Raw genomic sequence first — 27,972 nt, 5'->3', positions numbered from 1 at the left:
TTGTTATGGGTTGTATGTTTAGAGCACCGAATGGGCACTTTAAGGAAGATCATTGAACTGTCATGTTGAAGTTGTAATATGCATGCTTTGTTTATGTGCAATTCCGGGGCCTGTGGGTTTGACCTTAAAGGAATAGTGCGCTCAAAAATATTATTTGGAAAAAGATGGCCAATAATAAAAAATATATCTAAAATATTTTTTTTAAAAGTCCCTATGTAAAGTATTGAGCAAATGAAGCTTAAACTTAAAAATGGGAAGCACTAGGAGGCATCCATTTTGTGAAATGGATGCCTCCTTTGCTTGCCCTTGCGGCACTAATGAAGCAAAAGCCAGCCAGCTGTAATAAATCAAAGCTACTACTGGGTGGCTTTTGCTTCATTGGTGCCGGAGGACAGAGACCAGATACAGCAGGCAGGAAAGCTGCATCTAGGTAAGTGCTAATTTCTTAAGCACTAGCTGCGTTTTTTTTCTACATTTTCCAGGCCGGAGGAGCCTGGAAAACTTAGAAAGAAAACCCCAGCTTTTAAAATGTTGTTTTTTAAAACGCTGTGGTTTTCTTTCTAAGTTTCTCAGGCTCCTCCGAGCCAGAGGAGCCCGAGAAACTCAGAAAGAAAAACTGCAGCATTTTTTAATACAACCGCGTTGTTTCCGCCTGCCTTGGCGATCACTTGTCTCCCAGCCTCCACCCGGGAGAGCCTGGGAGACTCAAAGTGAAAGCCAAGGCAGGCAGAAACAAAATGCGGTTGTGTTTCAAAAGGCTGCAGTGTTTCTGCTTGCAGCAGCTTTCACTTTGAGTCTCCCGGGCTGCCCCAGGGGGCGGTTGGGTTTCAAAATGCTGCTGTGTTTCTCACTACGGCGGCTTTCGCGTGGAGTCTCCTGGGCTCCTCCAACCCCTAGGGAGTCAAGGAGACTCCAAGCGAAAGCCAACGCAGTGAGAAATACAACGTTGTTATATTTGTAAATGCTGCAGTATTTACAGATACATTTCTATGCTACAGTCTACTCACTTGGCAGATTAAGCCGGGCTTTAAGTGGGCCAGTGCTTTGCCCAGTCAATCTCCAAAGACTCCCTCAATCCCCCCACTAATTTTGTCTATGCACCCCTTTAGAGGTGTCTAAGCATAAATGCGCAAAATAAAGTTAACTTTGCAAGCAGTGAAATGAATGTCTGCTACGGCAGTTACGTGTTTGAAAGTCTGAGTCGTTTACAGCAGTGAACAAGTAATTTACAAACATTGGAAATAACACATTTATAGTGGTTAGGAATGTGAAAGCGCTCTACAGAGATCATTTACAAGCAGTGAAAGCAATGCATTTAGAGAAACTAGAAGTAGTCTGCACACGCCCGGCAACCAAAGCCTAATCTATAAAAGCCGAAGCTAACCAGACGAGTATATACAGCTCAAGGTTTGTAAAGGTTTTACTGTTGGGTTGAGTGTATGTATATTTGAATCACTTTGTGCACGAAAAAATATTTGTTCTTATGTTCTCAAAATGCCCATTGATTTTTTTAGGCGAATGGGTGAGGAGCCCACATTTGTTATATTCCCTTTTCCCAAGAGATGCATTTACAAAATTAGGACATTTTCCTTACTGAAAGAATTGTCTGTTCTTCAAGAATGATTTATTTACGGACAATGATTTATTTAAAAACCATGCCCTAGAGATTTATTTACAAGATGCAAACAAGACCAATTGCAACAATACTTAATGAAACAAAATACACGTATGCAGGTTTTTGTATTGTCTTGGACTTAAGCCCCCCATTTTGGTCATGTGTGCTAATATTGATGTATCCCAACCGCAGAACAAAAATAAAGTAAATTCTATGACTAACCCACTTTTCTTTGCGGGTGTCAAATTTGATCTTCAGTAGCCCAGACTCCTTATTTGTAAAAGTCTATGGACAATTGAAGCTGATTGAGGAAAACATGCTCAATGTGAAACTGACTCAGTTCTAATGTATCTAAACTGAGAGGGCAAATGACCAAATATACAATGAAAATTCATGTAGTATTTTAATTAACGTGTGCTGTAAACAAAGAATACTGGTTGACCTCATAATGCAGAATCACAAAATAACGTCTGCGAGAAATCTCAAAAGTGAAGGAAACAAATTAGCCATCATAAATCAAATGCAATAATAAAAACTGTGAAACAAAAGGGAAACCAATTAAGTGACACACTTCATTCCTAATTGTACACATTGGTTAAAGTGTTGTTCAGTGTAACAAGCGTCACAGAGTATCCATTTTATGCTAGGTGAACAGCGTAAAATCCTGATTTTGAAACAATAAGCAGGACTATTCCAATATATGAAATGTTCGCTATTCGTGTGAGGATTTCCCAAGTTGTCCTCTTGTATCCTAAGGCTATATTAGGCCGATGTCTGGGTCTTTGGGTAAAAGATATCTCTGTTATGGCAAACTCTCTTCATGCCACACCCATAATTTGGGCCACGCCCTTCTTACAGCTCCACCTCGCTTTCTAGTCCTACATAAAGGACTGAGTCTACAATTTGTAGAGTATTGGGGGGGGGGGGGCTCTTACTCCTTGACACAGATCTATATAGTGCAGGTAGAAATTCATTAGTGATGCAGTTAAAGGATGGCCGAGGAAGGGATTAGTAGAGGCTGTCGGATTTCAGCGATCATGTTTGAGGATTTTAGAACCAACAAGCTGTGACGCTTTTCCTGTCCGAGGTTGATGCAGACGAACAGGCTTCCCATAACCCATGTAAGAACCTGGAAAAGCTATGCATATGAACACTGTTTACACGGGATAAATAATGTAACTCATTCTTAGAAATTATTAGTCGTATCAAATGAATGGGACCATTTAGGGTAAACCACAAGAGATAGGGTAGTAATATTATTTGAACAACAATTTAATACACACTTCTCCAGCATGGGGTCTGGCATGGATTCACATGCTCATGAATATTCCCATTCAGACTGGGAATCCTCGGTAAAAGAAAAAAGTTTCACTTTCGTTTATAAACTGTCTTTCTCCTATAAACCAATCGCTAAGCTCTGGGTCGTACTGCCCCAGCCAATGACTGCCCTCTCCCAAAGCCCCTCCTCTGGCACCCATCTTCAGATGTTTACTGCATGTTCAAGTGTTGGGAGTCCTCGTGGTTTGCTCTTTGAGCTTTCTGCTGTTTTTGCGCTTTTTGGTAGGAACACTGTTTTTTGTTCCATTGAGCCTGTGTGCGCCATAGTTTATCCATCCGGTTTACGGGGACCCGTTTTTGACATCTTTCATCACCCCTCAAGGGCAGAAATCGTCTAGTGCTTTCTTCTTGGAAGTTTCCAGAAGTCCATCAGGCCTACACCGCCCCGGATCATGTCGGAGAAGGACGGAGCTTCCCTCTTCAACCTCTGCACCAGCTGCGGCTTGCGGAATATTTTCATAGACAACAAGCATTCCCAGTGCCTGTATTGTCTACATCCGACGCACAAGGAAGAAGATTGTGAGATCTGCTGTGGTTTCTCTAAGCGCATGATGAAGGACCGGCACGTCCGACTGGTGACGTGGCACAAGGCCTCTACCGTGTGTGGTCCACAGGGGCATGCCTCATCCGGATCCAGCCAGCCAGAGCGAGCTTCGAAGTCCTTTGAGGGCGCTCCAGTCACGGGGGCCCAAGACCAGGCCAAGCACTGCGAGTCCACTTCCTCTGGTGTCACTGTGCAAGTGGGTCCCATGACGGTCACGGTGTGCATCGTCTCAATCAGCCTCAATCCCCAGCCTCGCTCCAGCTCTTCATCGAAGAGAAAGTTGGCTACTCCGGGTAAGCTGCGGGAGAAACTGGAGACAGGGGCTTATCTGGTCCAGGGGGCCCCTGTAGCTGCCAGGGAGGCGCTCCCTCCCAGGCCGGAGGTTTCAGCCAAACCAGCAGAGAAGATCCAGAGAAGAGGATGCCAGACCTCAGCCCGAAGTAGACTCCTCAGGACCCGAAGAAAGGGGGGGGGTGCGTGGAATAGCTTCAGGGTATGGATATTTTATCGTCCGACGAGGAAAACATGGTTTCAGTCCACACCTCCCGGAGGAGATGGGTGACAACAAGAATATCGAGGGGTTGCCCACCGGAGGCGGCGGCGACACTGACAAGGTAGGGAACGACGTCATAGACGCTGGGCCCAGCGACCCTATCCCCCGGCACCTCCCAGAGACCTTTTGCAGGATATTCTCTCAACCCTCCACACACTGGTGTCAGAGATTCAGAAGAGGATGCTGACGGCACCACCAGCGACTCACCACCATGGTCAAAGAAAAGGAGGAGGCTCCCCATGCCTCCACTCCAACCGTCACTGCCCCTCCCACCTCCCCCTTCCCTCCAGGGATGGACACTGCTACGACTGACACCGACGCCGGTGGACTCTCCCCCACCAAGGGCTTCTCCACCGGATGAAGTAGGATCCTTCTACTCCATGATCGCCATAAGTTGGAACTTTTTCAGCTCACCCTGGAAGAGGTAAAAGGAAGGCTTCCAGTACCAACGCCGTGGGGCGAAAAAAGGAATATCATTCTATCGGTACCGCTCTTGGATGTCATCTGGGATGAGGGGCTGGCACTTATGAAGAAATCCCCAATCCCCCCGCCCCGCCCCTCCCCGGGCCACCCTCACTACTGTCAAAGAGGGACCGGCCTTAAAAGAAATACTGAGTGCCAGAGTCTGGCCGAAATGTCCGCAGTCGCAACCATTGCCGGTCTCGGATGCTAACAAGTCATCGTCAACCTCTGTTCCTCCAGACGGCGAGGGGAAGAAATTGAACGCAGTGGGAAGGAAAGTTATTTACTCGGCAGTGGCGGCGGTCAAGGCAGCCAACTCCTTGGCGATCTTGGCCAGGTGTATCCGGGAGCTATGGTACAAGATGGCGCCAATCCTGGATTTCCTCCCCGAGGACAAGTGGATAGAGGCAATGGAGATCCTTCAGGAAGGTGAGGTGGTGTCGGACCACGCCATCACTGTGGACTTGGACAATGTGGAGACAGCGTTGCACCAGATGGGAAACAGGGTTTGCCTCCGTCGTTGTGGCTGGCTGAAGGCCACCAACTTCAGGCAAGGGGTCCAGACGAGCGTCCTGGACAAGTCATTTGATGAAGACAATCTTTTCAGCAAGGCAGTCGACTAATCTCTTCAGGCGATCAAAGTTGACACAAACGGCCTGTGCCCTGGGCACGCTGCCACAGCACTGTCTGTCATTTTGTCCCTCAGGAGGAAAATTGGGGAGATCTTTGAGTTTTGTCGGATTGTCCTCTTACTGCCAACCCTCTCATTCCAAGACCTTTAGAGGTCATCGTCAAGGCTTCCAGGGCAGAACGTTGGCCTCCAAGCAGGACTGAACCGGCCAAGATGTCGGGCTTGCACCATGCCGGCTGGCGAACTTCGTCAGCGTGTGGGAAAGCATCTTCACCGATCGATGGGTGCTGGACACTCTCACCCATGGATGGCGTTTCAGCGAAAGTGTCCGCGAATACCACCGGTGGCCCGGCAGGAACAACACATCCCTTGGCTGCTGGAAGGGACATGTTATGAAAAGGGGCGATAGAGCGGGTTCCGAAGCAACACCGGAGCTCCGGAGTTTACTCTAGATACTTTCTAGTAAGAAAGAAGACCAGGGGCTGGAGGGCCTTTCAGTTCATCAAGTCCCTGAAATTCAGGATGGTCACGTTGCAGCACGTGCTTGGCCAACTGGAGGAGGGAGACTTTCTGTTGTCGTTGGATCTGGAGGATGCGTACTTCCACATCCCCATTCTCATAAAACATTGAAAAATCCTGCGCTTCGTCATACAAGGGAAGCACGAACAGTTCAAGGCAACCCCCTTCGGACTAAAGTTGGACCCGAGAGTCTTTACAAAGTGCCTGACTCTGGTGGCAGCCCATCTGCAACTACAGGGAATTCATGGGTACCCTTACCTCGACGACTGGCTCATCTGGGCCAAATCGAAGGACATCGCCGTCGATGACCTGGAGAAAACAGTCCGGCTGCTGACGGATCTGCGGTTCTCTGTGATCTATGCAAAATCCTGCTCGACTCCATTGCAGTATGCACTGTTCCTGGGGTCCAGGTTCAACAGTGTCCTGTCTGGCAGCTCAGTGGGAGGAGAGGATAGCGGGTATTTTGGGAAAATTGCAAGGCCTGTTAGCACTGAAGATAGCCACGATGAGGACCATCATGTTGCTACTCGGCATGATGCTTTCGTGCATCTACCTGGTACGGCCCTGCAGGTTGCGGATGCGACCGCTCCAAGAGTTCCTGGAAGCCCATTGGATCCAGGTGCCGGAAGCTTCAAAGACCAGATCGTGCCCAATGAGGAGTTCCGTCGAGCGATAAGGTGGTGGGGCATACGCTCCAACGTCGCCAGGAGCACAGATTTCCAGAACCCTCTATACCAGGAGATGGTCACGAAGGGTGGGGAGTACACACCGGACGTCTCCACGCCGGACACCTGTGGCTGCCGGCGAAGGCACTACACATCAATGTACTGGAACTACGGGCTGTGTTTTGGGCCCTCAAGTCTTTTCTTCAGTCTCTCAAGGGCAAAGTGGTGAGGGTCTTCACAGAGAATACCACCACAATGTTTTACATCTGGAAGCAGGGGGTGGGGGTACCAGATCCACAGTTCTCTCCAGAGAGGACAGGAGTTGTGGCACTGGGCCACCGCCCAGGGGATGTTCCTCATTCCTTTCCACATGGTGGGAATCAAAAACACTGTCACCGAATCCCTCAGCAGGGAGCTGCACTCTTGCCAAAAGTGGGAGCTTCGGCAGGATCAAGTGGACAACCTTTTCCTCAAGTGGTGCAGTCCCCATATCGATCTGTTTGCAATGGCGACAAACACCAAGTGCCGGAGGTTCACCAGGAAATTTCCCCAGCCAGTGAGAATGTACGCCTTCTTCCCTTGGGACGGCCTGTTCCTGTACGTGTTCCCTCCTTTGCCACTGCTACTATGAGTCATCAGTCAACTCAGACGGTGCCGGATGATCCTTGTCGTGACAGCGTGGCAGAGGCAAAACTGGTACCTGGACCTTCTCAGCATGTCTGCGTCACCTCCAGTCAAGCTACCAGTGGTTGCGGCTCTTCTCACCAGGGAAGGAGGCGCGATCCTGCACCACAACCCAGAATCGCTGGACCTGAAGGCCTGGCTCCTGCAGCATTAAAGTTTGGTGGTAACGAGCTGCATGCGGACCACAGGGAAGTCCTCGCCAGGGCCAGGGCATTGTCGACGCTAAATTGCTACGGACACAAATGGAAGCGACCTGTTGCCGCAAGATTAACCCTTTGAGGGTCACAGCCAGTGACGGAAGGACCTGGGAGCCAAGTCAGGGCTGCGCACGTCTCCATCAGTCATCTGGTGGCTATCTCCTGCTACACCAGGTCTCCGGGATGGTCTTCTCTTTGGTCGCACCGTCTAGTGAAGGAGTTCATCAAAAGACTATTCCGTTCGTTCCTGCCAGTGAAGGTGCCTGCCCTGGCGTGGGAACTTGATGTTGTGCTGACTAGGCTCATGGGGTGGGGGATGGGGGGGGGAGAGGCCATTCGAGCCGATGCATCAAGCGCCGCTCAAGTTCCTGCCTTGGAGGACCGCTTTCCTCGTGGCCATCACCGCTGCCAGGAGTAGGTGAAATCCAGGCCATGTCCTGCAAATGGCCTTACTTGACTTTCCACGAGACTAGGGTGGTGCTACGGACGCAGCCCTCCTTCATGCCCAAGATTCTGTCAATTTCTCAACAAGCCCTTGGTGTTACCTGTGTTTTTTCCGACACCTTTGTTGCTGGCTGAACGGACTTTGCACTCGCTAGATGTGGCTCAAGTGCTGAAGTTCTATGTGGCCCGCACAAAGCGCTTTTTGTGAACTTTGGTCTTGTGAACCATGGGAAGGCCTTGTCCAAGGCTTCCATCTCCAGGTGGCTTTCCGGCTGCATCAATCATTGTCACCGGTTGGCAAACAGAACGCTGCCTGGCCGTCTGAGAGCCCACTCTACCAGAGTGATCGCTGCTACGACGGGGTTCCTGCCTGGTGTGCCCGTGCATCTGCAGGGCTGCTACGTGGAGGTCTACCCACACCTTCACGAAATTCTACTGGGTTAACAGGGATTCCAGGTAGGAGTCCAGAGTCGGCCAAGCAGTGCTATGCAACCTGTTCGCCTGAAGGTAAGCCTGGTGAGGAGGTAAGAGTTCTCTTCTGTTGAGGGGGGGGGGGGGGGGGGTGTGTGTGTGTGTGTGTCCCCGTCCCCGTGTACGTCCACAAATCAATTAAACTTGACCTTTTAGACAAGGCAGATGATGGCATAAATTAGATGCACCTAAACCCTGAATGGTGACTACCACATACTCACAAGAACATGGTAACCTATCTTGAAGAGAACACTGCACAATTTTAGTCGCATACCTCCAAAATTATGTTGGTTTCACATGGAGCCAGCAGGACTACAGGCATAAAACGCCTTCAGTCTTTTTATTTACAAACATCACGTCGTAACACATGGGGAAAATGTTCAGAGGAAGTTGTGTTGTATGTGAAGGAACATTTTTTAAAAAGGTACATTAATTGGAATACTTCTAGTGTGGTTAAAAATCAATAATCTGATCGCAATTTACATTTTAGATGGTTTCATTAAACCAGAAGCGGTGAACCGCATTCAGTCTGTGTATTAGTATCAATGCAAAAAAGAATTGGGGAATTCCTGATGCACACAAAAGCAATAAATCGAAGTTTCACAATTGGCATGGTGAGTCGCAACAGCAGGTGCACCGAACAGAATTCAGCCTTCGTTAATTACTCTGCTCCCTTGAGCAGGTGATTAACCTCTGGTGAGGAGCTTGGAGACGAGAGGGATGCTGCAACACTCAAACTAGTATATAACACAGTGGCCATCTTGGAATGGAGCACGAGTGTGTTATTTTCATATTAGTGAAATAGATTACCATTCCTCCAATTGGTTTAAACTACACTATAGTTTTTAGGTTATGTATCCAGACTTGTAATGTTTGGGCATTTAAGGCCGTATCACAAAGTGGGTAATATCATCCACGCTCTGGCCATTTGCAACATTATGGGCAACAAGTGCTGCATTGTGGTTGTGAGTGTGGAGTTTTGGAACAGTGTTCTTTTATGCGACCATGTTTGCCTATGTAATGCTAAATGGCATTTCTACTTTTACAGATACTAAAAGTTCTCAGATCCCATATTTTTCCATCTTGGTAAAAAGAATTAAAGATTCTGAAAATGTACAGGCTGTGCAACTCCCACGTGGAAAGTGACTTTTAGAGAGAACGGTTTAAAAACCGCCCTGGATCTTTTGACCAGCTTTTGTTTCAAGCGTTCACTTTTTTTTTTTTTTTTTTTTTTTTTTTTTAAGGAAATGTGGTTCGTCTATTCCTATCAGAACTGCAGTCGACTGTGACGTATGCACATAACGGAGAAACGTTATTTTACCATCTAAAACTAATAATTGTATGCATTTGCTGGTGCATTAGCAGATTAGTACTTTAAGTGGAATATAAAAATCAAGGTGTGACCTTCTGAAAAGGGGTGTGGCCCAATTGTGCTTGGTGTGGTTAATGGAGGGGCTGTTTGCTTTATAGGCAAGGGCCCCCTGCCTTAAACAATACCCCATGAGACCTTGCAAACATGTATTTGGTCAGCATTGTCTCGGGTGGTCTTATGTGCATTATATAAATAACGCTCCCTCTGGTTCAGTTCCTAAATTGCTTTCTGGAAATAAATCAATTTCTCATTTTGCCTATATGCCGTTCAGTAAGTGCATACATCATCTTTGTTCTGTAAGTAAATGACCCAGACCCAGTGTGCTTAATAACTTTTCTTAAGTTCTCAGTTATGTTTTCAGCTCCCCTGTCCACTGGTAATCTGCAGGTATTAACCACGTGCCTCCATTGTTATCTATGAGTTTGACACAGGGTGAAACCGGTCTGTGGGTATGCGAATATTCCACAGGGAGGCATCAGTCTTCGCCAACTGAACACTTTCTCACTTTAAATGTGCTTTTGGTGGAGAAAGACACCGTTTCTTAAAAAGGTGGCAACTTTTACTGACATGTGTTTACCATGCTTTCAATTCTTTGGTGTGGGGCAGTGTACTTGTCTGGGGAATAAGAAATGTCAAGCTTGTGGCTTTTGTTATGCTCCCCCAATGGCAAAACCCAAGGAAATTACACTTTGGAGTTTGAATTAAAAAGCATCTCCATTATAGTGTGTGTTTGTGCACATGTACACAGACTTCAGCTAGCCCTGAAATCACCCAGGCGAGGAAACACCAATGAAACCAACCTGCTTTACATAAATAAAAATAACTTTTTGGGGTTATAAGAATGAACACACACACTTAAAAATATGACCTTTCCATGACGGCGATTCAAGGCTGGAAGGCTATAATGCACACTAGCCTTGTTGCATATTTATTGTACAACACCCTAGTAGCAAAATGACTTCCAACCCATATGTCCCATATACTGATTTAGACACTTTCAGCCTTCTTTAGTTGAGTGCTGGCTACCCTGCTTTATCGGATGCACAGCATATGAATTAGTGCATCCTTATCGCAAGTCACCCTTGGGTGACAGAGGGAGCCCCGACAACGGCCTGGCTCATGGGCAGTTTTTGGAGATGGATGGGGCTCTGTCTGGGCTAGCCCCAGCCCATATAGCTTCCTGTTATACCAGAGTGTACTCGATTTGCGTTACCCAGAGTTCTTGTGGTGGGCTTTTGTAATATAAGGAAACCCACAATATCTATTTGCTGTGGGATGATAGCCTGTATTTTGCAAGTCATCCAATACACATTTACTTCTTGGTTGCTCTGTTGTGGATACTTTCCACAGTGTAGCGCTAAGCACATATCACACTGCCTATGCAAGGAAGGGTTCACCTTTTGCATAGTTCCTAATCTACTTTCCAGCAGCATTGGCACGAATTGTTCTCCTAAAGATGGGACCCAGCATCTGCCAACATACTTTTCTGGTATGTATGTGTGCGATGTATGAAGAGCAAATGTAAACTGGAAGTAACTCATTGATGTACATAGATAACACACCAAAGGAGTTACAGGTATGATATGTCATTTATAACGCGCCTGTACACAAGCGTAGGTTATGGGGGTATTCCGGGTTGGGAGAAGTAGTGTGGGTGCTTGTGCGGAAATGTTGGGTTGACTAGAGAGATGGGCGAGATGTTCTTTAAACACGTGGGGCAATCGTCCTTACAGCAAAGCAGACCAGAGCTGAAGTTGCTTCCCATTTTCTTGTCATCGGGAATGGGTGATGCAACTGCAAAGCTCTGACTTGCTGTAACATTGCATTCATTTTCTTACCATCCATGTAACAGAATGTCCCGCTATTTCTTTTTGTAAAGGAGGAAGGGTGAAAACCATGTGGTCAAACACCTATAGAGGAAAACTGATGGGGGGAAGAGGGCAATGGCCAAAGGTAAGCCAAGCAGAGGAACAGCTGAACACTTTCCTCGCCAAACTCAGAGGCTAATGAGTCTCTTCTGAACACTTGCCCGATGAGACCTAGAGGCTGGTGGAAATCTCTGCTGAAAACTTTTGAGATAGATGATTGTGGAAGTTCTGCTGGAAGAGTCTAATGAACACAAGCAGCTGTTCAAGTCTCGAAGTGCTTGCCTGACAAAAGGCCATAGACTGTTGAAAGTCTCTGCTGAAAATGTACCTCAAAATTCTCCAAAGGTGGCAGAGTGAGTGACCACAAGAGATTACCAAGGACCTACAACGGATTAAAGATGTTATTCATAGCTGGCTAAGGTCCAAAAGATGCTCAAATAAGAATTACATTAATGGCAATTTATGGTGCCTCTGCCAAAACAAACTAAATCCTGTGTCTGATAACATCACAAAACTAGATGTTCAAGGTACAGTATATATGACGTGGGCTTTTCGGGGAGCACAGCTGGCAATCCATGCTGCTTCTACTGGACAGTCTCCCTTTGTGGAAGGTAAACAAAACTAAAGAGACTGGAACTTTGCTAAAAGAATACAAAAGCAGTAGCCGAGACTAGAGTCCCATGAATAAGCCTGGGTAATTATTTTGAAGCTGAATCTCCGCTGCAGCGCCTGAGCTTCCAATGCTCAAGCAGTGTAAAATTATGTCATGTCACTAGGACTTTATTCAGGAAGCAAATTGGCGTTGCTGAAATGAATATACATGCTCAGTGGATCAACAAACCAGCTAAGACGTGTCCTCTTTCATTTGCCACTAGCTGCCAGTTTAACAGCATTGCTAGAGCTGGTAGCCAAGAAATAACTCATTTGTATTTGGTACTACCACATGATATACACCTGTACTAACATTTTTCTTGCCTACGTTCATGGAGCCCACAAACGGCATGACATGGCAGACCTATGGTTTTTTGTGTTTGACCAATCGAATAGAAGGGTCCATGGCTGCGCTCCTTAACCTCGTAATCTTGGTGCAGATTTTTACAGAGATGTCTAATTAATTAAAATAAAGGGTGATTACTATTGACAACAATCAAAAGGAGCAATCCTTCGAGAAACTTCAAAGAGAAAATAAATCATTGAAATGGCAAAAGCTCCCATAAGTAACAGGATTTTAAATCTGAATGTCATTCACAGCCACGATAATCAAACCTTTTTCAGATTTCATTTAATCTTGTAATTAACTTTGAGAGCAAACATACAATCAGGAATCCTTTTAATTTATGAACACTTCCTAATTTCATGTAATTATGAAGGGAACTAGATTGACCCTTTTCTTTGAACAAAACGCAAAGGACAAGTATGATATTATTCGTCTAATCTAACACTAATAAAATCAGAATCTTAAAGTTGTGGACTGGGCGGAAGGAGCCCTGGAAAATCATTTGTATCAATATTTCACCTTAATTGCAGATAATGCTGCCAGCCCCACAAAACAATCCAGTTCTGAGTAGAACGCAGTCCAAACTAAACAATACAGATTTTTCTAGAGATTTGGTTTTCTGCAACTAACAAGTCCAAGCTTTAGTTGGTGGTATGTGGCAAATGACCATACTGACGAGACAAACAAGAACCAAAGTGGTTTCCCCCTTGCAATCAGGAATGTTGATGGTTGGACACACCACATAGCCTTCACCTGCCACAACAATGCATTCCAAGAAGACTGCATGCCATTATTTTTTCTTACCCCGTTGTGTGAAAAGGGAATCCTCTCATGATTTTGCTGGGTGGAAAATGGTCGGGTATTAGACTGAGATTAATTGTCTACAGAGGGACGATCCAGACCAATTGAAACCTCGGCAGAGTAGTGTTGAAAACAGAAAAAAGTGACTTAACTGGTTAGAAGTTGTCAGTTCTTGTAAGCAACTCTAGACCGGAAATCCTACTGTGAAATTGACACACACAGCTAGCCAAAGAGAGAAGCCGCCCCAGAAATGCTGGAGCATAGGAAGGATGCCCTCACACGCTGTCCAGCTTTTCTGCCGAACCCTTGCCTAACAAAAAAAATCATAGTCTCTGGTGGAACTCTCTGCTGGATGCTTGCCTGGCAAAGCTAACATGCTGGTGAAAGACTCTGCTAAACATGTTCCTGACAAAGCTTAAAATATGGGTGAAAGACTGTTACTTCTCTTAAAAAGGTTTACAGCAAAGAGCTGGGGCCCTAACTTCGATTCCAGTCAAAAGGTTTGTCACTGTCAGTCCTTCTGGAAACTGGGCTCTGACAGGTAGGGAGGTGGAGTTTTTTTTTTTTTTTAGACTAACATTTTTTTAATTAAATACGCATAAAGCACAGCTACGGTCCGAAGTGTCTAGGCACTGCTATTGGCCATACAGAGAAAAAAAACTCAAACAGGAATGCACGCTGACTGATTAAAACAAAGTACTTAAGTGAAGGTGTACTCCTCTGACTCTCAGAGGGAGAAGATTCCACAGTCTAGGGGCCATGACCGAGAAGGAGTGCCTCCAAAACGTGCACGCTATCTAGGCACTTTAAGTAGTGTCTGAGAAGATTAATGCAGCTGCCTAGTTGGGTGATAGCGCTCTATCTTCTCTTTCAAATACTCTGGCCCATACAGGGTGCATCAAGCGCCAACCTTGCTACTGCATTCTGGAGTACCCGCATATGTTTTATCTGATACTTGGCTTGCCCCAAGTAGATCGGGTTGCAGTAGTCCAGTGACCCCATTATCATAGATGTAACCAGCATGGTATGGCTATCGAGAACAGGATTCCCAGTTTCCCAAACCCTGCATTACACACTGCAGAAATCTGAGCTTCTCACGACCCACTGGGGAGAAGTCTCACCCATAGGCTCTTTACAGATGCGCAAACTGCTGGACATGGGCCAGTTGATTCGGGTCAGAATTGAGAATTCCACAGACTACCAGCCGATTGGGGACCAACACCTGTTGTATCCCCATTCAGCTTTAGCCAATTGGACAATATAGGCAAGTGGATGTCTGCCAAGCAGTCCCGAAGTTTGCCAGCAGGTTCAGATTAAGGGGAGTCCAGCCGAAACACTGAGTGTCATTGACATAGATATAGACAAGGACTCCAGACTGAGCAATCAAATCAGCCAGCAAACGCGTATAAATATTATGAATGAGGGGATAGGACAGACCCTTGGGGGAACCCCACAGGTTACACTGTAGGTCGTAGATGAGCAAGCTTGAAAGGAGACGGTCTGTGTCTGTCCCTCAATGATTGACTTGAACCATTCCAATAAACACCCAGTAACACCTGCTTGCTCATGGTCGAAAGTTGCAGAGAGGTCCAGGAGCATAAGCAATCTGCCCTCCCTGCGGTCCTGGTGTAGGGCTAAATCATCCAACAGAGATATAACGGCTTCCGTTCCCTTTGCTTGGTGGAATCCAGACTGAAAAGGATGCAAGCAGTTATTTTCCTGAAATTTTGAAAACTGCGATGTGGTGGCGGCCTCAATGAGCTTCATTATAGCCGGAAGTAAGGAAATGGACCACTGCCTGAGGGTCTAAATTGTTTTTTTTCAGCAGAGTAACCACTGTATGCTTCAGAGCGGCTGGAAGTACACCAGAACTAAGACTACTGAAGGGGCGCTGTAAACGGGGAAATGGTTTGCTGCGGGAGGGCCTTAAGAATATGGAGTGGTACTGCATTGAAAGGTGATGCAGGCTTCAGCCCATTCAGGGCCTTCCAAGCGGCATCATCATCAATAGTTTCTAAGCAAAATACTGTGCGCTACTGAATGAGATGCGAGATTTTGCAGCCAAAACAGTGTGGTGAGTCAAAGAAAGGGCTGCGTCAAACATGAAATAAAATCTGGATACGTATAAATGTCACTCAAGTGCTGTACTGCCGTGCTGTCATAGTGTGTGCACTCTCTGGCAAGTGCTCTGAGCACGTGCTGGAGAGTGCACACACTAATTGAAAGCCTGCTGACCTTAAAGGGGCGCTCCCTCTAATGATCTTGCAATACCCATACAAACATCAAATTAAGGAGCATTCTGGATTCCATTCGTGTTGGTGATTGCTCATGGTGGCACTATGTATAAAGAGAGCTGGAATATTTTATTCAAGCAATGATACCCGAGCCTGCAAACTTTGGCACCAGGCTATTACCAGCCAAAGTTATTGGCCAGAACGACCATTGTTGATACCCGAGGGTCAACCCCTACATTTCTAACCGCGAGTTTAGACAAAAGAAACAAGGTACGGTAAGCAAGTGGCTTGTGGCATGGCTCGCTGTCTTGGAAGAAGGGGCTCTTAGCGGAGCCCCGCACCCTTCCATTTGTGTGGCCAGGGGAGGAGGGTATAGGGTGGCAGAGGATGCAAAGAGCTGCAGGAGAATGGGAGAACTGCTGTTGAGGTACCTGGCAAAAAGATGCGAAGGTGTGGATTTGGGAGGACAGATGGAAGGAGTGAGGTGGCCAGAGGCTTGGCATTTGAACATTGATCATATATGCAGGGAAAGGCGGGCGGCTGCTTTAAGCTCTCAGCTTGTGGGCTTGGAATGTTGGTTTTTGCCCACAAACCAATGAAGTTAAGCCGGTCGTGAATCAGCCCTTGTGGCTAATTCTATGTATTCTTGGGGACATTTCTGTAGACTGGACCAGGCACTTAAGGGCAGAGAAGGTTTTTCCTGAACTATCCTTTCTAAGTGGAAGCTCTACTCTAAATATAAGAAATTTCTGGTATTGTCATAAGCTATTAGGATGCAGTCATGTTGGCTACCCCAGAGCAACTCATAGTAGTTCTTCACTTCAACCAGCATATCTCATCAATGGAGCATGATACGGATGCCCGTTTTGTACAGAGGACATAAAACAGTAAAGACCTCTTCTTGAGCTATTTAGAATCGAGGGGGGGGGGGGGGTAATGGTGTCATGTGAGCTACCGGATTTAAAGATTTTATTTTCCCCAGTAAACATTAAATTGTTGGTTCGCACCTGTATGCTCCCCTGTAAATTATTAATGTTGCTCCTTAAATGTTCCTTCATATCTGTTGGTTCGTTTTACATATGGTGCAAGGTGGAAACACTTTGATTTTGTTCACTAGGTGCAAATGAACTTCTCTTCCAGTTACCCAAGCATTTATTGCACTGAAAGGTTATCTTTGTCCTTGAGTGCCAAATTGAAGGGTCACAGCCCGCCTGTGGACCCATTCAGTGTATTGGTGTATTCATCAACCACAATGCTTCTCCCCTCCACCCGGCCCTCTTCCATACCACTCCCTACCAAAGATTGGGAGCGTAGGTACACATTGCAGTGCTCTTGTAATCTGATGGTGTGCTGTGCATGTTCAGGGGTCGAAATTGTAATCCATGGAGCAGGAGCTGGAAGTGGCTCCTGGTTCACAGGATTTCCCTCTAACCAGGAGTTGCTCATCGTGACCCAGCTTTATGAGCGGACTGCCTGAAAGATGGCAGAACTTGCTTTCCTTGCCACAAGTGTGACGTGCCCAAAAAGGCTCATTCCTTGCACCCCTCTTTATATTGCTGCGGTGTTCTTTGTTGCACTCTTGCTGACTGTTGAATCATCCCTTGAATTTTACTTTACATGCCTTCACTTTATGCCCTCTTCAAATTGCATGCCCTCATTTCTTTTCTGACAGTTGTTCGTTTTGCTGCTCTCATATAGCCTTTACCAATCTTTACCCCAACTTAATATCTCTAACGCCACTTAAGGTCTGTAAATCCTTCTTTACTGGCACACCATTTTTCTCTGCTGCCACTGCTTTTTCTGTAATTTTGACCCTGCTCGCTCTTTCCCTCTGCTGCACAGTGAGACGGTTACACATTGTATGCTCCAAATCTAACTTCACAATGCTATGCAATCATGACGGTCTCCTACATATGACCATTCATGCTTTACATGCCTTTTTATATGTTTAGTATTGCACCTTTTTAATATAAATTCCCAGACATCTAGCTAATGTCAAATCACTGGATTTGTATGGCACCAGTTGGCTTAGGAAGCCAAAAGAAGCTCCTGGTAGTTGTTGTCAAAGTAATCAGGCTCTTCAAGACACTATCCTCTACCCTATTGACCCTTGTAATCTTAGGCCAATTCCTATTGAAAATCCTTGATAAGGCAGCCACAGCTCAATTATAAGCCTTCACGGAATCTAACAAAAATCTTCACTGCAGACAATTGGGTTTCTGCCCATCTTTTAGCACAGAAACCACTCTTGTGGATCTCCAATCCCATCTACTGACATCTTGGAGAAGGGGAAGGCCGGTATGTTCCTATTGGACCTGTCTGTGGCCTTCGATCTTGTCGACCACCAGTGTCTACTCCAGTACCTACGACATGAATGTGTTAGTTCCACAGAGGTGGAAAATTGGATTCAGTCGTGTTTTTTTTTTTTTGTTGTCTTAATTGCGAATCTAAGATCCACTGGGTCCCAGCCTTTTCCTCCACTTCCACCATCGAGTGTGGTGTTCCACAGGGAGCTTCCATCTCTCCCTTCAACTTGTACATGAGATCTTTCTGTACATAAATGGTATTTTCACAAACTACGCCGATAACACGCAGCTAGTCATCGAGCTGTCTGGGGACCACGCCATTGGCCTCAGGGATTCTGGATAACCTCCTATAATGCCATCGAGACTTCGATGTCCACAAATTGGCTGGCTCTCAACGTAAATAAAACAGAACTTATGGTCTCTGGCTCTCCCCAGGCCCTTTCCAAATTGGACCCTTCCTATGACCACTTTGTGATCCAAGGCAATATTAAGACCCAATCGAAGCTCAAAACCATTGGGGGTCTTTCTCGAGGCTGCTTTAAACTCTAGAGCCCAGGTGCAATACCTCCGTCTGATGCTTAACTATCATCTTAGGCTTCTCAGATCCATTCGGCCGTTCCTCAATGAAAAGAACTCTGCGATTATAGCATGAGCTACCATATTATCCAGGTTAGATTACTGTCATGTACTACTTGGTGGGGGCCTCTAAAGCCAACATCTGTGCCATTCAGGTTATCCAAAACGAAACGGTGAGAGTTTCACTGAAAATCCCTCGAAGATCACACATATACAACTTCAGGGGAGACCTACCACTCTCTTTGGTAAGCCCCAGAATACCTCAAAGCTTTGATCCCACTCTACCAACCTAAGAGGACCCTGCGCGCCTCCTCTCTTGCACAGCTTCAAGGAATGAAGTTTTCAAGATCCTGGGGTTTTGGCAGATCCTTCCCAGTTATCGCATCCCCCTTTTGGAACACACTACGGTTACCATCAGTTTTGCCCAATTTACGGTCATTCAAAAAAGCTCTGAAAACTCACCTTTTCAGATAATCGCATGTTTCCTGGTTTCGCTACCTGTTACTACACTGCTGATTGACCGAACCTGATGCTTTCGCCCTGTTTTTTTTGTTTGTCTTCGTTTGTTTTTGTGGTGCCCTGATGCCTGCGGGCTGTCGGCGTGGTATAAACAAATAAAAAATAAAAATATTTAACAGCTTAATTGCTTGGCAATTTCGTTCCCTAATGTGCAGTAATGCCCTGGATCCAAGCATATTGCTTTTTGCCTCTCTGATCTGAAATGGGACAAACCACCAACACCGCTCTCAATTAACCCTCCCCAGCTCCACAAAGCCATCCATGAGTTTGTTTTATGATTAACATGATTTGGTCCATTTTATCTACTTGAAATATCTGCACTCTGTTATGGAGTTTATCCCTATGCTTTCGGTGGGACCTTAAGTCACCCCACCATAGTGAAATACCAATTCAGGGAAGCCAGAAAGGAAACGCGACATGTAAACCCCCTCATCTAGTTTTTGCAGCTGCTTTGACATCTTAAAGTATGCCTTTTTTCTATTTTGATTCGGTAATTTTATGTAGCCAGGTCTCTCTGACCCTTGCATACCGTTTTGGTATGCTGCAGGAGTTTTTATTTTCGGTTTGCAAATGCTAGTAAATTGTTGAAAAGTGGCCCTCCTGCAATAATCTGTAGAGCCCATCATAAGTGTTTTGATAGCTATGCCCACAATGTTCTGTTCCAGTTTCAAAGGATGTGCCAGAGTAGAATTAAAGGAAGAGCCGTCATGGGTGTGATGAAAATTAGCCCTGCAGTGTGTCATGCAGTTGGTATTTTGTGCATGTCTGTCTATTGGTAAAGGAGAATTAAGTGTATGCACGTTTTTAGTGCTTGGTCATCAGTTCTCCGTAGTGCTCTGCAGTGGATTGGGAAATATGCTTTTTTTGTCTGCCATGATTGCTTAATCAATGAAATGCCGCCAGACCAAATGGATGTTGTGGTAATGTCTCTGTGTTTTCCTCTCCCCCAGGTGCACTGACTGAATGCTATGATGAATTAGGCAACAGATACCAGCTTCCCGTCTACTGCCTGGCCCCTCCAATCAATATGATAGAAGAGAAGAGCGACATTGAGACTCTGGATATCCCCGAACCAAACCCCAATTCCGGTCATGAGTGCCAGCTCCGCCTTCGCCTCTCTACTGGCAAAGACCTTAAGCTCCTTGTCCGCAGCACAGACACTGTATATCACATGAAGAGGCGCTTGCACACCACAGAGGGGGTGGAGCCCGCTAGCCAGCGTTGGTTCTTCTCTGGCAGGCCACTCACAGACAAAATGCGGCTGGAGGAGCTCAAGATCCCCAAGGACTATGTGGTGCAGGTCATCGTGAGCCAGCCATTACCAAACCCAACACCGGTGGAAAATTAATATGATCCACAAACGGTTCCTACCTACTCCGCTGTGTTTTCCCTCCTCCCCCCTCTTATATGGACGTGGTCATTCCCACTTCTATATTCTTAACATTTCTGCCTGCTGAGTTATTTCCAAGGAAAGACCAACGTGGTGGAAAGGGGAGGGGGGGAAGAAAACCAAATTCCATCTGTGATGGAGATGTGAAAAGAGGGAACCGAGGTGAAGAGCAGGCTCTAATTGGTGTACTTGACCTGTGATATTTCTAAGCGTGACATTCAGCGACTTTTTATGACAAATACGATTTTTTGTGTGTTCTAGGATGTTTTGACTGTATGTGGAGCATTTATCTATGAAAGGAAGCACTTTTGATGAACAATGTATGTAGTTTGGTTATCGTAATGCTCCCAAAATCTACTATGAAATGTGCATTATTTACTGCTCATCCAAAAAAAAGTAAGGACATGTTAGGTCTTTTATGCTTGAGCTTCCTTTTGTTTTTGCTTTGCTCTCTTTTTTAAACTCTTTTTATCTACTACACTTCGTGCGTTTATTGATTAGATGGGCTCAGGGGATTGCAGTTAATGTTGAGCAAGAACTTCACCTCCACATTAAATCGCCACAGACTGAATAAGAAAAATAGTATATCCTGTACATATGGATAGTCCAAATTTGTTATTCTGTCATCTATGGGTGTAGACCTGTTTCTGCAGCCGGGCCTGGCCATCACAAAACCCTCTTGATTAACTCACCAGCTAACTTGACCTATTTATCGTACTCCTGTGTCCATGCCCCACATCCTTTACAGTAATCAGGGATGGTCTCTCAGCACAAGGGGGAACCTAAGCACTTTCCCCTAGCACAGACAAAAGCTACTTCGAACCAATCACATGTGCCAAACGCCATTGCTTCTGCTCCACCTCTCAGACCATTAGAACAATAAGAGGCGTCTGCTGGGGCAGACACTTTTCTTTTGAAATATGGAAGAATCTACTAAGCGTACACAAGGTTTGTTTTTGCCTTTAAACCATGCAACTTTTAGCATACCCTTTGTCAGAGAATCGGCCCCTCATCATACCGTTTTCTCAGACTCTGGTCCCGCTGATTTTGTAGGTGTGAACTCTGTTATAGAGATGCTGGTCCATCCTGTTACTGTGTGCCTTTCCCTCTCGCTTTCAGTGACTTTGAGACATGGCACATGGTCCACAAAGTTGTCTTGGTAGTATGATACTGGTCCTGAGGTTCTCTCAGATCCCAAGTATATGTCTGGTCCTTATTCTTGTCATCATGCTGGATCCTCTTATGTGTAATTGCGTACTTTTTTTTTTAATTTCCACTACTGCATTCAGTATTCCATTGTACAGTTTTGAGGCTGGGGTGCTGATATTCTGACCATGATATGCGGGGAATCTCCCAGTTGAAATACAGTTCATAGGCAAATGAAGTTCAAATCTGGTACCAGCAGATGAGTGCTTCTGATCGAAGCCAACTGACAAGATGTATTGTGTAGTTTCCTCTTTATAACTTTGTAATTCAAGTATTGTACGAGTTGTATCCAGCTTCCACCGATGTGCACTAGACATGTTTGTTACTATAGTGAATAGGATGTGTTTGTGCCTCCTGCTGTTTGGGAGTCAATCCAGTCACAGCTTCATGACTCACTGTGTAGCTTCTTCTGCAAACTCTCTTCTATGACATTGTTATCCCTGCTATCCCCTGACAACAGTTCGCTGGACAATGTACAAGCTCCACCTTCACCCCCACCACAGGCTACTCCATTGCTAACGATGGGTTTCTGTGGAAGTTTGCCACCCATGGCTCATATTGTGTAATTGTTTTTCAGGTATCTCCAAATCCAAGTAGATCTGCTGTTTGCTCAGCCAGTTCCTCTCCCACTCAGTCAGCCCTCCCACAACTCTCGGACTTCTAAGTGTATAGTACAACCTGTAGGGTACTGAGCCTGGTTCTGTAGGTTTATCGTAGGTGGGACTGCAGTACCATTTATTCAGACCCACTAAACCTGGCACAGGAAATTGGACTGCGAATTGGCATTGTAGATGGCTTTTGCACATCCAATCGAAGTTTTGCCTTACAAGGAAAGAGGTGTTATCCCCACTCCTGCTATGTAGATTGATACGAACGCTCTGCAGTTCCATGTAGGATGATGGTTTGAATGATATGCCAAGTTGTCTAAAAACAGTTAATCCATGTTGTTACCAAGGAGGTGGGGAACACATTGAATGCACCTGTAGATGATTATTTGGTGTGCTTCTAAGCGCAGTCTTGTGCATGCCTACCAGCTGTGGTAGTGGGTTAATATCTGGCTTTGGCATCATCTATTACCACAGGCTTGAAAGTGAAGCATCCTACCTAATTTTCTAAGACCGGCTGCTAGCATGCCTCATGCCAGTTGTGGTACCTTAATGGGAGTTCTGGTGGAATGCAATGTTCATATATTATCTGATTGGTCTATCTAGAGTTCCCTGATAGATTAAGAACTCACTGTGCTGTATTTGATTAGCTTGTTATTGTGAGGTGGCTAGGTTATTGTACCTAGGTGGGTTTGGCAGCAGTGTGCCGACCTGACATCAGAAACACAAGGTGGTGGATTGCTCTGTTAATGGCGCACAGAATTGGAGCCTTGCCAACGCTGTGCAGGATTCTGATTATTGCGTATCATGTCACATTGTATCCCAGTCTTCCACTAAGGTGTGGTTGTTCCAGGATGCTCTGTTTTGCGGCCCTCTGTGTTTTGAGCTCACCCACCGCCTTTTGATCTCTAAGAATCATTGTGTGTAACGCTAGCTCAACCTATGACTCAGCAGACGGCCCTCCTCTCTCGGTCCTTATTTCTAAAATCTGTTATTTGTGGAATGATTGTCCGCAAAATGCTGGTGGGAATATGCCTGCACCCTGGATCATGAGATTTACATTTTAAATGCATAGGTGTACATGTTGGACCCCAAGCCTCAGTTCATTGCACACTGCCCTGTCAAATCATCATACTCGAATTCAAGCAAACGTTCATAGCGTGGAAGCGGATCCTCCATGCTGGTTAAAAAAAGGCTCTGTTATCACTAATGTACTACTTCAGTAATATTGTACCTCTACAAATGTGGAGGGGCTCCTATTCACCTCTGCAAAAAAAAAAAATAGCATGTGGACTGAACAAGGTTAGCACCAAACATGCAAACAGAGGTGCTCAGTTGGCAGGTGTCTGCCCCTTGGTGGAAGTTTAACAGAGTATGGTCCTTCTGGTCAAATCCTGAGGTTGTAATTAATAATCTCTACCACCATGTGCAATGCAGAAACGATTGTTTCACCTCCTCCAGGTTCTGCTACTGAAATCCGAAATAATCTTCTTCATGCTCCCTAAACCGCATGTTTTCTTGTGCTTCCCATCTGCCAAAGTCCGGCATGGACAGTTGACACATATAGAAATGCAGGGGGTATTGATTAAGTGACTTTTTGATCACATGCTCCTCCACTTGCACCCATTGTTGGTTGCGCCATCCTGTTTGAGATGGGACTACCGTTGTTGAAGCTCTTTGCAAACGTGCATTGTGTACCTGGTTTCAGCGAAGTATGCTTTACTCAATTTGTCAGTGGAGAATATAAGCAAGCTGCTTTCTGTCCTCTAATGCAGTTTGCATTTTTATTGTTGGGTGCAAGCAAGTTCTTAGATCTCCTTTCCTTTTGACAGTCTTCAACATTCCATATGAACCTTGAAATATGTATTCCAATCTAATTACCTAATTGGTCTTCTGCATGGAGGAGCCTTGACAAAGGGGTCATTATAAGACTGTTCAGCTTTTATTTAGAACCAGTGTCTAAATTCCTGTCACATGTAGTGCCCCTCATCGAAAGACTCCGATTTCTGTTGCTACTTTAGTGCTCTCCTAAAGTTTCATTTGCGGCCCACATACCACTGAATGGTAACTTCACATGCAGTGACTGTGGCTTCATAACGTCATGTTTATCTTGGGTGTCTTCTGCAAAGTCATCAGGTAAGAATCACCATAATCTGTCTTCTGAGCACTGTGCATTAGAGGGCATCCCCAGAGTTTATGATCGATTTGTTCAGACTGTATTTCGCAATGTCTTTAGCTAGAGACGTACATTTGGGTATTTGGTGCGTGGACATCTTTTATTAGCCTGCAGCAGATGCGGCCGGTATGACTGACTACGTTTCTCACTCGTACCTCTGGTGTTCTTTGTCTTAATGAGTCTTCCATACAAGACACTGAATAACCATGCTCCCTCGATTGTTTCCCTGGCCTCTGTGTAGTTAGAGGGATTGGGAAGGGGTGCTGGGAGGAAGATATTTGGGGGTCGTGGGGCCGGGGGTGTAATTGGTTGCAGGTAAGTCATGACAGCACTGAACATGCCTCTCCACTTCAAACTAGTTTTCTCTTTTGGTGCTGTGCAGTTGGGTCTCTTGTCCTCTTGCGTGGATCATCACTCCCTATTGGCCTGGAAGAGAAGTGCTAGAATCCCATTGGCAAGTAGCCTGTCATTACATTTCTATTTATTTGTGTTTCTGCTGGCCTTCATAAAAGAATTGAGTGCCCTCTATAGTAACAATTCAGTAAAAAACATTTTTTTAAAAAACACCTAGACAAGTACATTTTTAGAAGCACAAGCCTATCATGTAATGGCGGTGAGCGTGATAAAGTATACATGTTCATTGAAATGTTAGTCGGCTACGGATGTGGGCGTGGCACAACTGTACTATTTTAGCAATAATAAAACTGCACAGTCCAGCTTCAGTACTGAATACACTGTACGTTCTGTTATGCAATACCTTTGACAGCATTTCCCCATAGTGAAACGCATTTTCTCCCTCGTGGGATCTTCATTTATATTCACTGAGCAATTTGGTCTATGTACAGGATCTCAAAAAACATTAATTTAAAACAAAGTATATAAAACAAAGTATATATTTAGAATCACATGCTTTGCATAGACTGCCATCTAGCGTTTGTATGGAGTATTCGTTTATCTGAAGTGAAAAGGGCATCAACCTGTGCACTGCTACACTATCCCTGTACGTTACCAGTGTCCCGTGATGCTGCACTCGTCAGCACCTCACATTGATAAAACGACACGCTCTATTGAAACACTACTCCTTCACCCACACTGGTAAGTGACTGTCGTGCAAAAGATTTAAGCCCAAGACGCACAAAGCACAGCACGCTTGTAGGTCGCCCCCATGTCCACAGTGCCACGCAAAACTGCCCAGGAGCACCTATGTGGCGTTCAACAGACTGCACAACAAAAATGCACAAGCCTCAACCATAGCAGGCAGAGCATAGGGTGTCGACTCAGAGGTGTTAGCTGACACCACTGAGAAGGTGATGCCTAAACATCGCTCTGGGGCGCTAAATCGGATAGTATGCAACGAAAGACGAGTCTTCTTCCAAATACAACAATGAAGCCCTGCACACTGCGAAGCAGACCCCGGTTTAACAGCTGACACCTCGACCATCCAAGCAGACTTCTCGAACGCAGCCACATAAAGATGGCGTAAAACTGGCCTCCATGACCATGTGCTTTGACACCTGTATCAGCGCCTCAAAAATACGTTCAACACCTAAATGGGGATACAGCAGAAAGCACTGGGATTCCGTTGACCATTGTGAAAACACTTCAAGCCAGTCGCACCATGATTACTATCCTATTCTCCATGAAGAATCCGATCAAGAGGAGGAAGTAGAAGGTGAGTAGCCTCTCACTGACCCCCCCATCCTATTCCAAGCACCCTCATAGCTAGTACCTCTATTATTTCAATAAGAAGGAATTGCTTTCAAATTACTTTAGAGAAAATACATGTATTTTTACAGAGTATTGAAGAGTGTCCACCCATAAAGCGAAAGAGCATTATCTTTTATTGAAGAGCCCAGCCAAAATCGCCCAGGGAAAACTTTATCTACCCTGAAGATGTACAGGAGGAATATATTGACATAGGAAACGCGAAGACAAGAACCACAGAGGAATTCCCGATGGAGAAGCCAGTCTCAAACTCACCCATTGCTGATCAGGGAAGTGTAATGCACTGCTCAAAAGGGTGTCCGCCAAGTTTGATATTGCAACAGAAAAAGAAAACGATCATGACTTTCTGGGGAAACATGAGGCTAGCCACAGCCAGTGGAACATTGAATTCCTATTCTGATGCTAGTTAAGAACAAGTCAAACCTAAGTTACAAAAACCTGCCGCTAGTAGGTCAGTCAATGTATGGGTAGACCAGAAGAACAAGTTACTTACCCCTGCTAACCTTCTTTCGACTCTGTGTACTTCCCACGTATTCCTCATCGTTTGATATATTAGTCTCCATCTACTTTGGAAACTTTTCGGCAGAAGGCACTGTGCGTTGATGCAGTCGACTTGATGTCCCTCGAGGGCCTCAGTCCCGATGTTGACGTCATTCATGGTACATATAGCACTTGCAGCGCCCATTGGCTTCAGTTTTGTTTTTATGCTTTTTTTCTTCTTGCAGAATTACTGGCATTAATATGCCCATGGCCGTATAAGACTTTGAAAGAGCGTAAAGGGTAATGCACAGAAATTCTACTGCAGGGTAGGTTGGGAGAGCCAGTGAGGACGGAAATTCTACTGCAGCGTAGGTTGGGAGGGGCGGTGAGGAGTAAATGGGAGGAACCATCCAGTCGAAAGAATGATACATGGGGTAAGTAACTTGTTCTTCTAATGGGTTGCGTCTTTCCACGTATTCCTCATCTTTTGATAGACTCCCAAAGCAGTGTCAGATTTGGAGGAGGGAGTGAGAATTTCAGATGTGCTTTTAAGATTTATCATGGACAGAGTGCAGGATTGCCTTCCCAAATCCAACTTCCTTGCCTGAGGATTAATCCGCACAGTAATGTTTTGAAAAAGTGTGAATGGAAGACCATGTGGCTGCTGCACAAATATCATGTATCGGCACCCCTCTCTGTAAAGCAGAAGACGTTGCCATGCCCCTTGTGGAACGGGCCCTACGGCCTTCTCGGGGATATTTATCAGCCAATCTGTAGCATTCTGTAATATAACCCATCTTGACAAAGTTTGTTTTGTGACTGCAAGTCCCAACAAAACATTGGTCATCCTGATGCAACATTCCCTTCCTAGAGATGTAAAAGCAGAGTGCTCGTCATGGATCGAGTGTATGTAACATTTCCTCATCCTTGCCAGGATGTTGAAGAAGGTAGTTGTATATGGTGGCTCACAAGATGAGGCCTGAATTTCGCTCACCCTGTGGATTGATGTTGATGCAACTAAAAGTATGGTCTTAAAGGTTGGTAAACTTAATGGACAGCAATCGAGTGTCTCAAAAGGATTGCATTTGAGGAATCTTAGAACAAGATTAAGATCCTGAAACGGCGATGGAGGAACCACGTTAGTGAGTCCTTTTAGAAATGTTATGACCAGCGGCATGTTTAACTAAGACCCCTCTTCTGACGTGCGCTTGAAAATTGAAAGCTCCGCCAAGTATCCTTTTAATGGTCCCAATCTGGAGCCACAGATTTTCTAAATGTAACAAAAAGGACAACACCATAGGTGTATTGCACTGAAAAGGATCCAAATTATTTTCCTTGCACCAGGTGCATAATTTGTTCTGACGGCAGCGGTACAAGGACGGCCTTCTGGCCGAAAGCAAAATCTCCATTATGTCATTTGGGGGGGTCTCAATCCTTGTATATCTCAACCTCTCAGAAATTCTGCATGAAGGTTGAGTGTCTTAACGTCTGGATGGAGAACCTGACCCAGCTCTCGTGAGAGAAGGTCCTCTCTTTGCATAAGACTTATCGGAGGGCAGATGGACATGTCCAGAAGGTTTGGGTACCACATACT

At 45.5% G+C, this 27,972-nt stretch overlaps 1 protein-coding gene across 2 annotated transcripts in view; it reads left to right on the top strand.

The window, feature by feature from the left end:
- Positions 1-20,664, top strand: part of UBTD2 (ubiquitin domain containing 2) — a 378,905-nt gene extending 358,241 nt beyond the window's left edge. For both annotated transcript variants that reach the window (XM_069651383.1, XM_069651384.1), the window contains one exon: positions 19,747-20,664. In XM_069651383.1, the coding sequence (XP_069507484.1) occupies positions 19,747-20,144 (398 nt within the window). In that variant the 3' untranslated portion in view covers positions 20,145-20,664. The remainder of the gene's footprint in view (positions 1-19,746) is intronic.
- The last annotated feature ends 7,308 nt before the right edge of the window (positions 20,665-27,972 follow it).

This window comes from Ambystoma mexicanum, chromosome 3p (assembly GCF_040938575.1).
Source record: "Ambystoma mexicanum isolate Mex_15411 chromosome 3p, UKY_AmexF1_1, whole genome shotgun sequence".
NCBI lineage: Eukaryota > Metazoa > Chordata > Amphibia > Caudata > Ambystomatidae > Ambystoma > Ambystoma mexicanum.
Note: the sequence above shows the minus strand (reverse complement) of the source record. Positions and strands in the feature narration are given on the sequence as shown.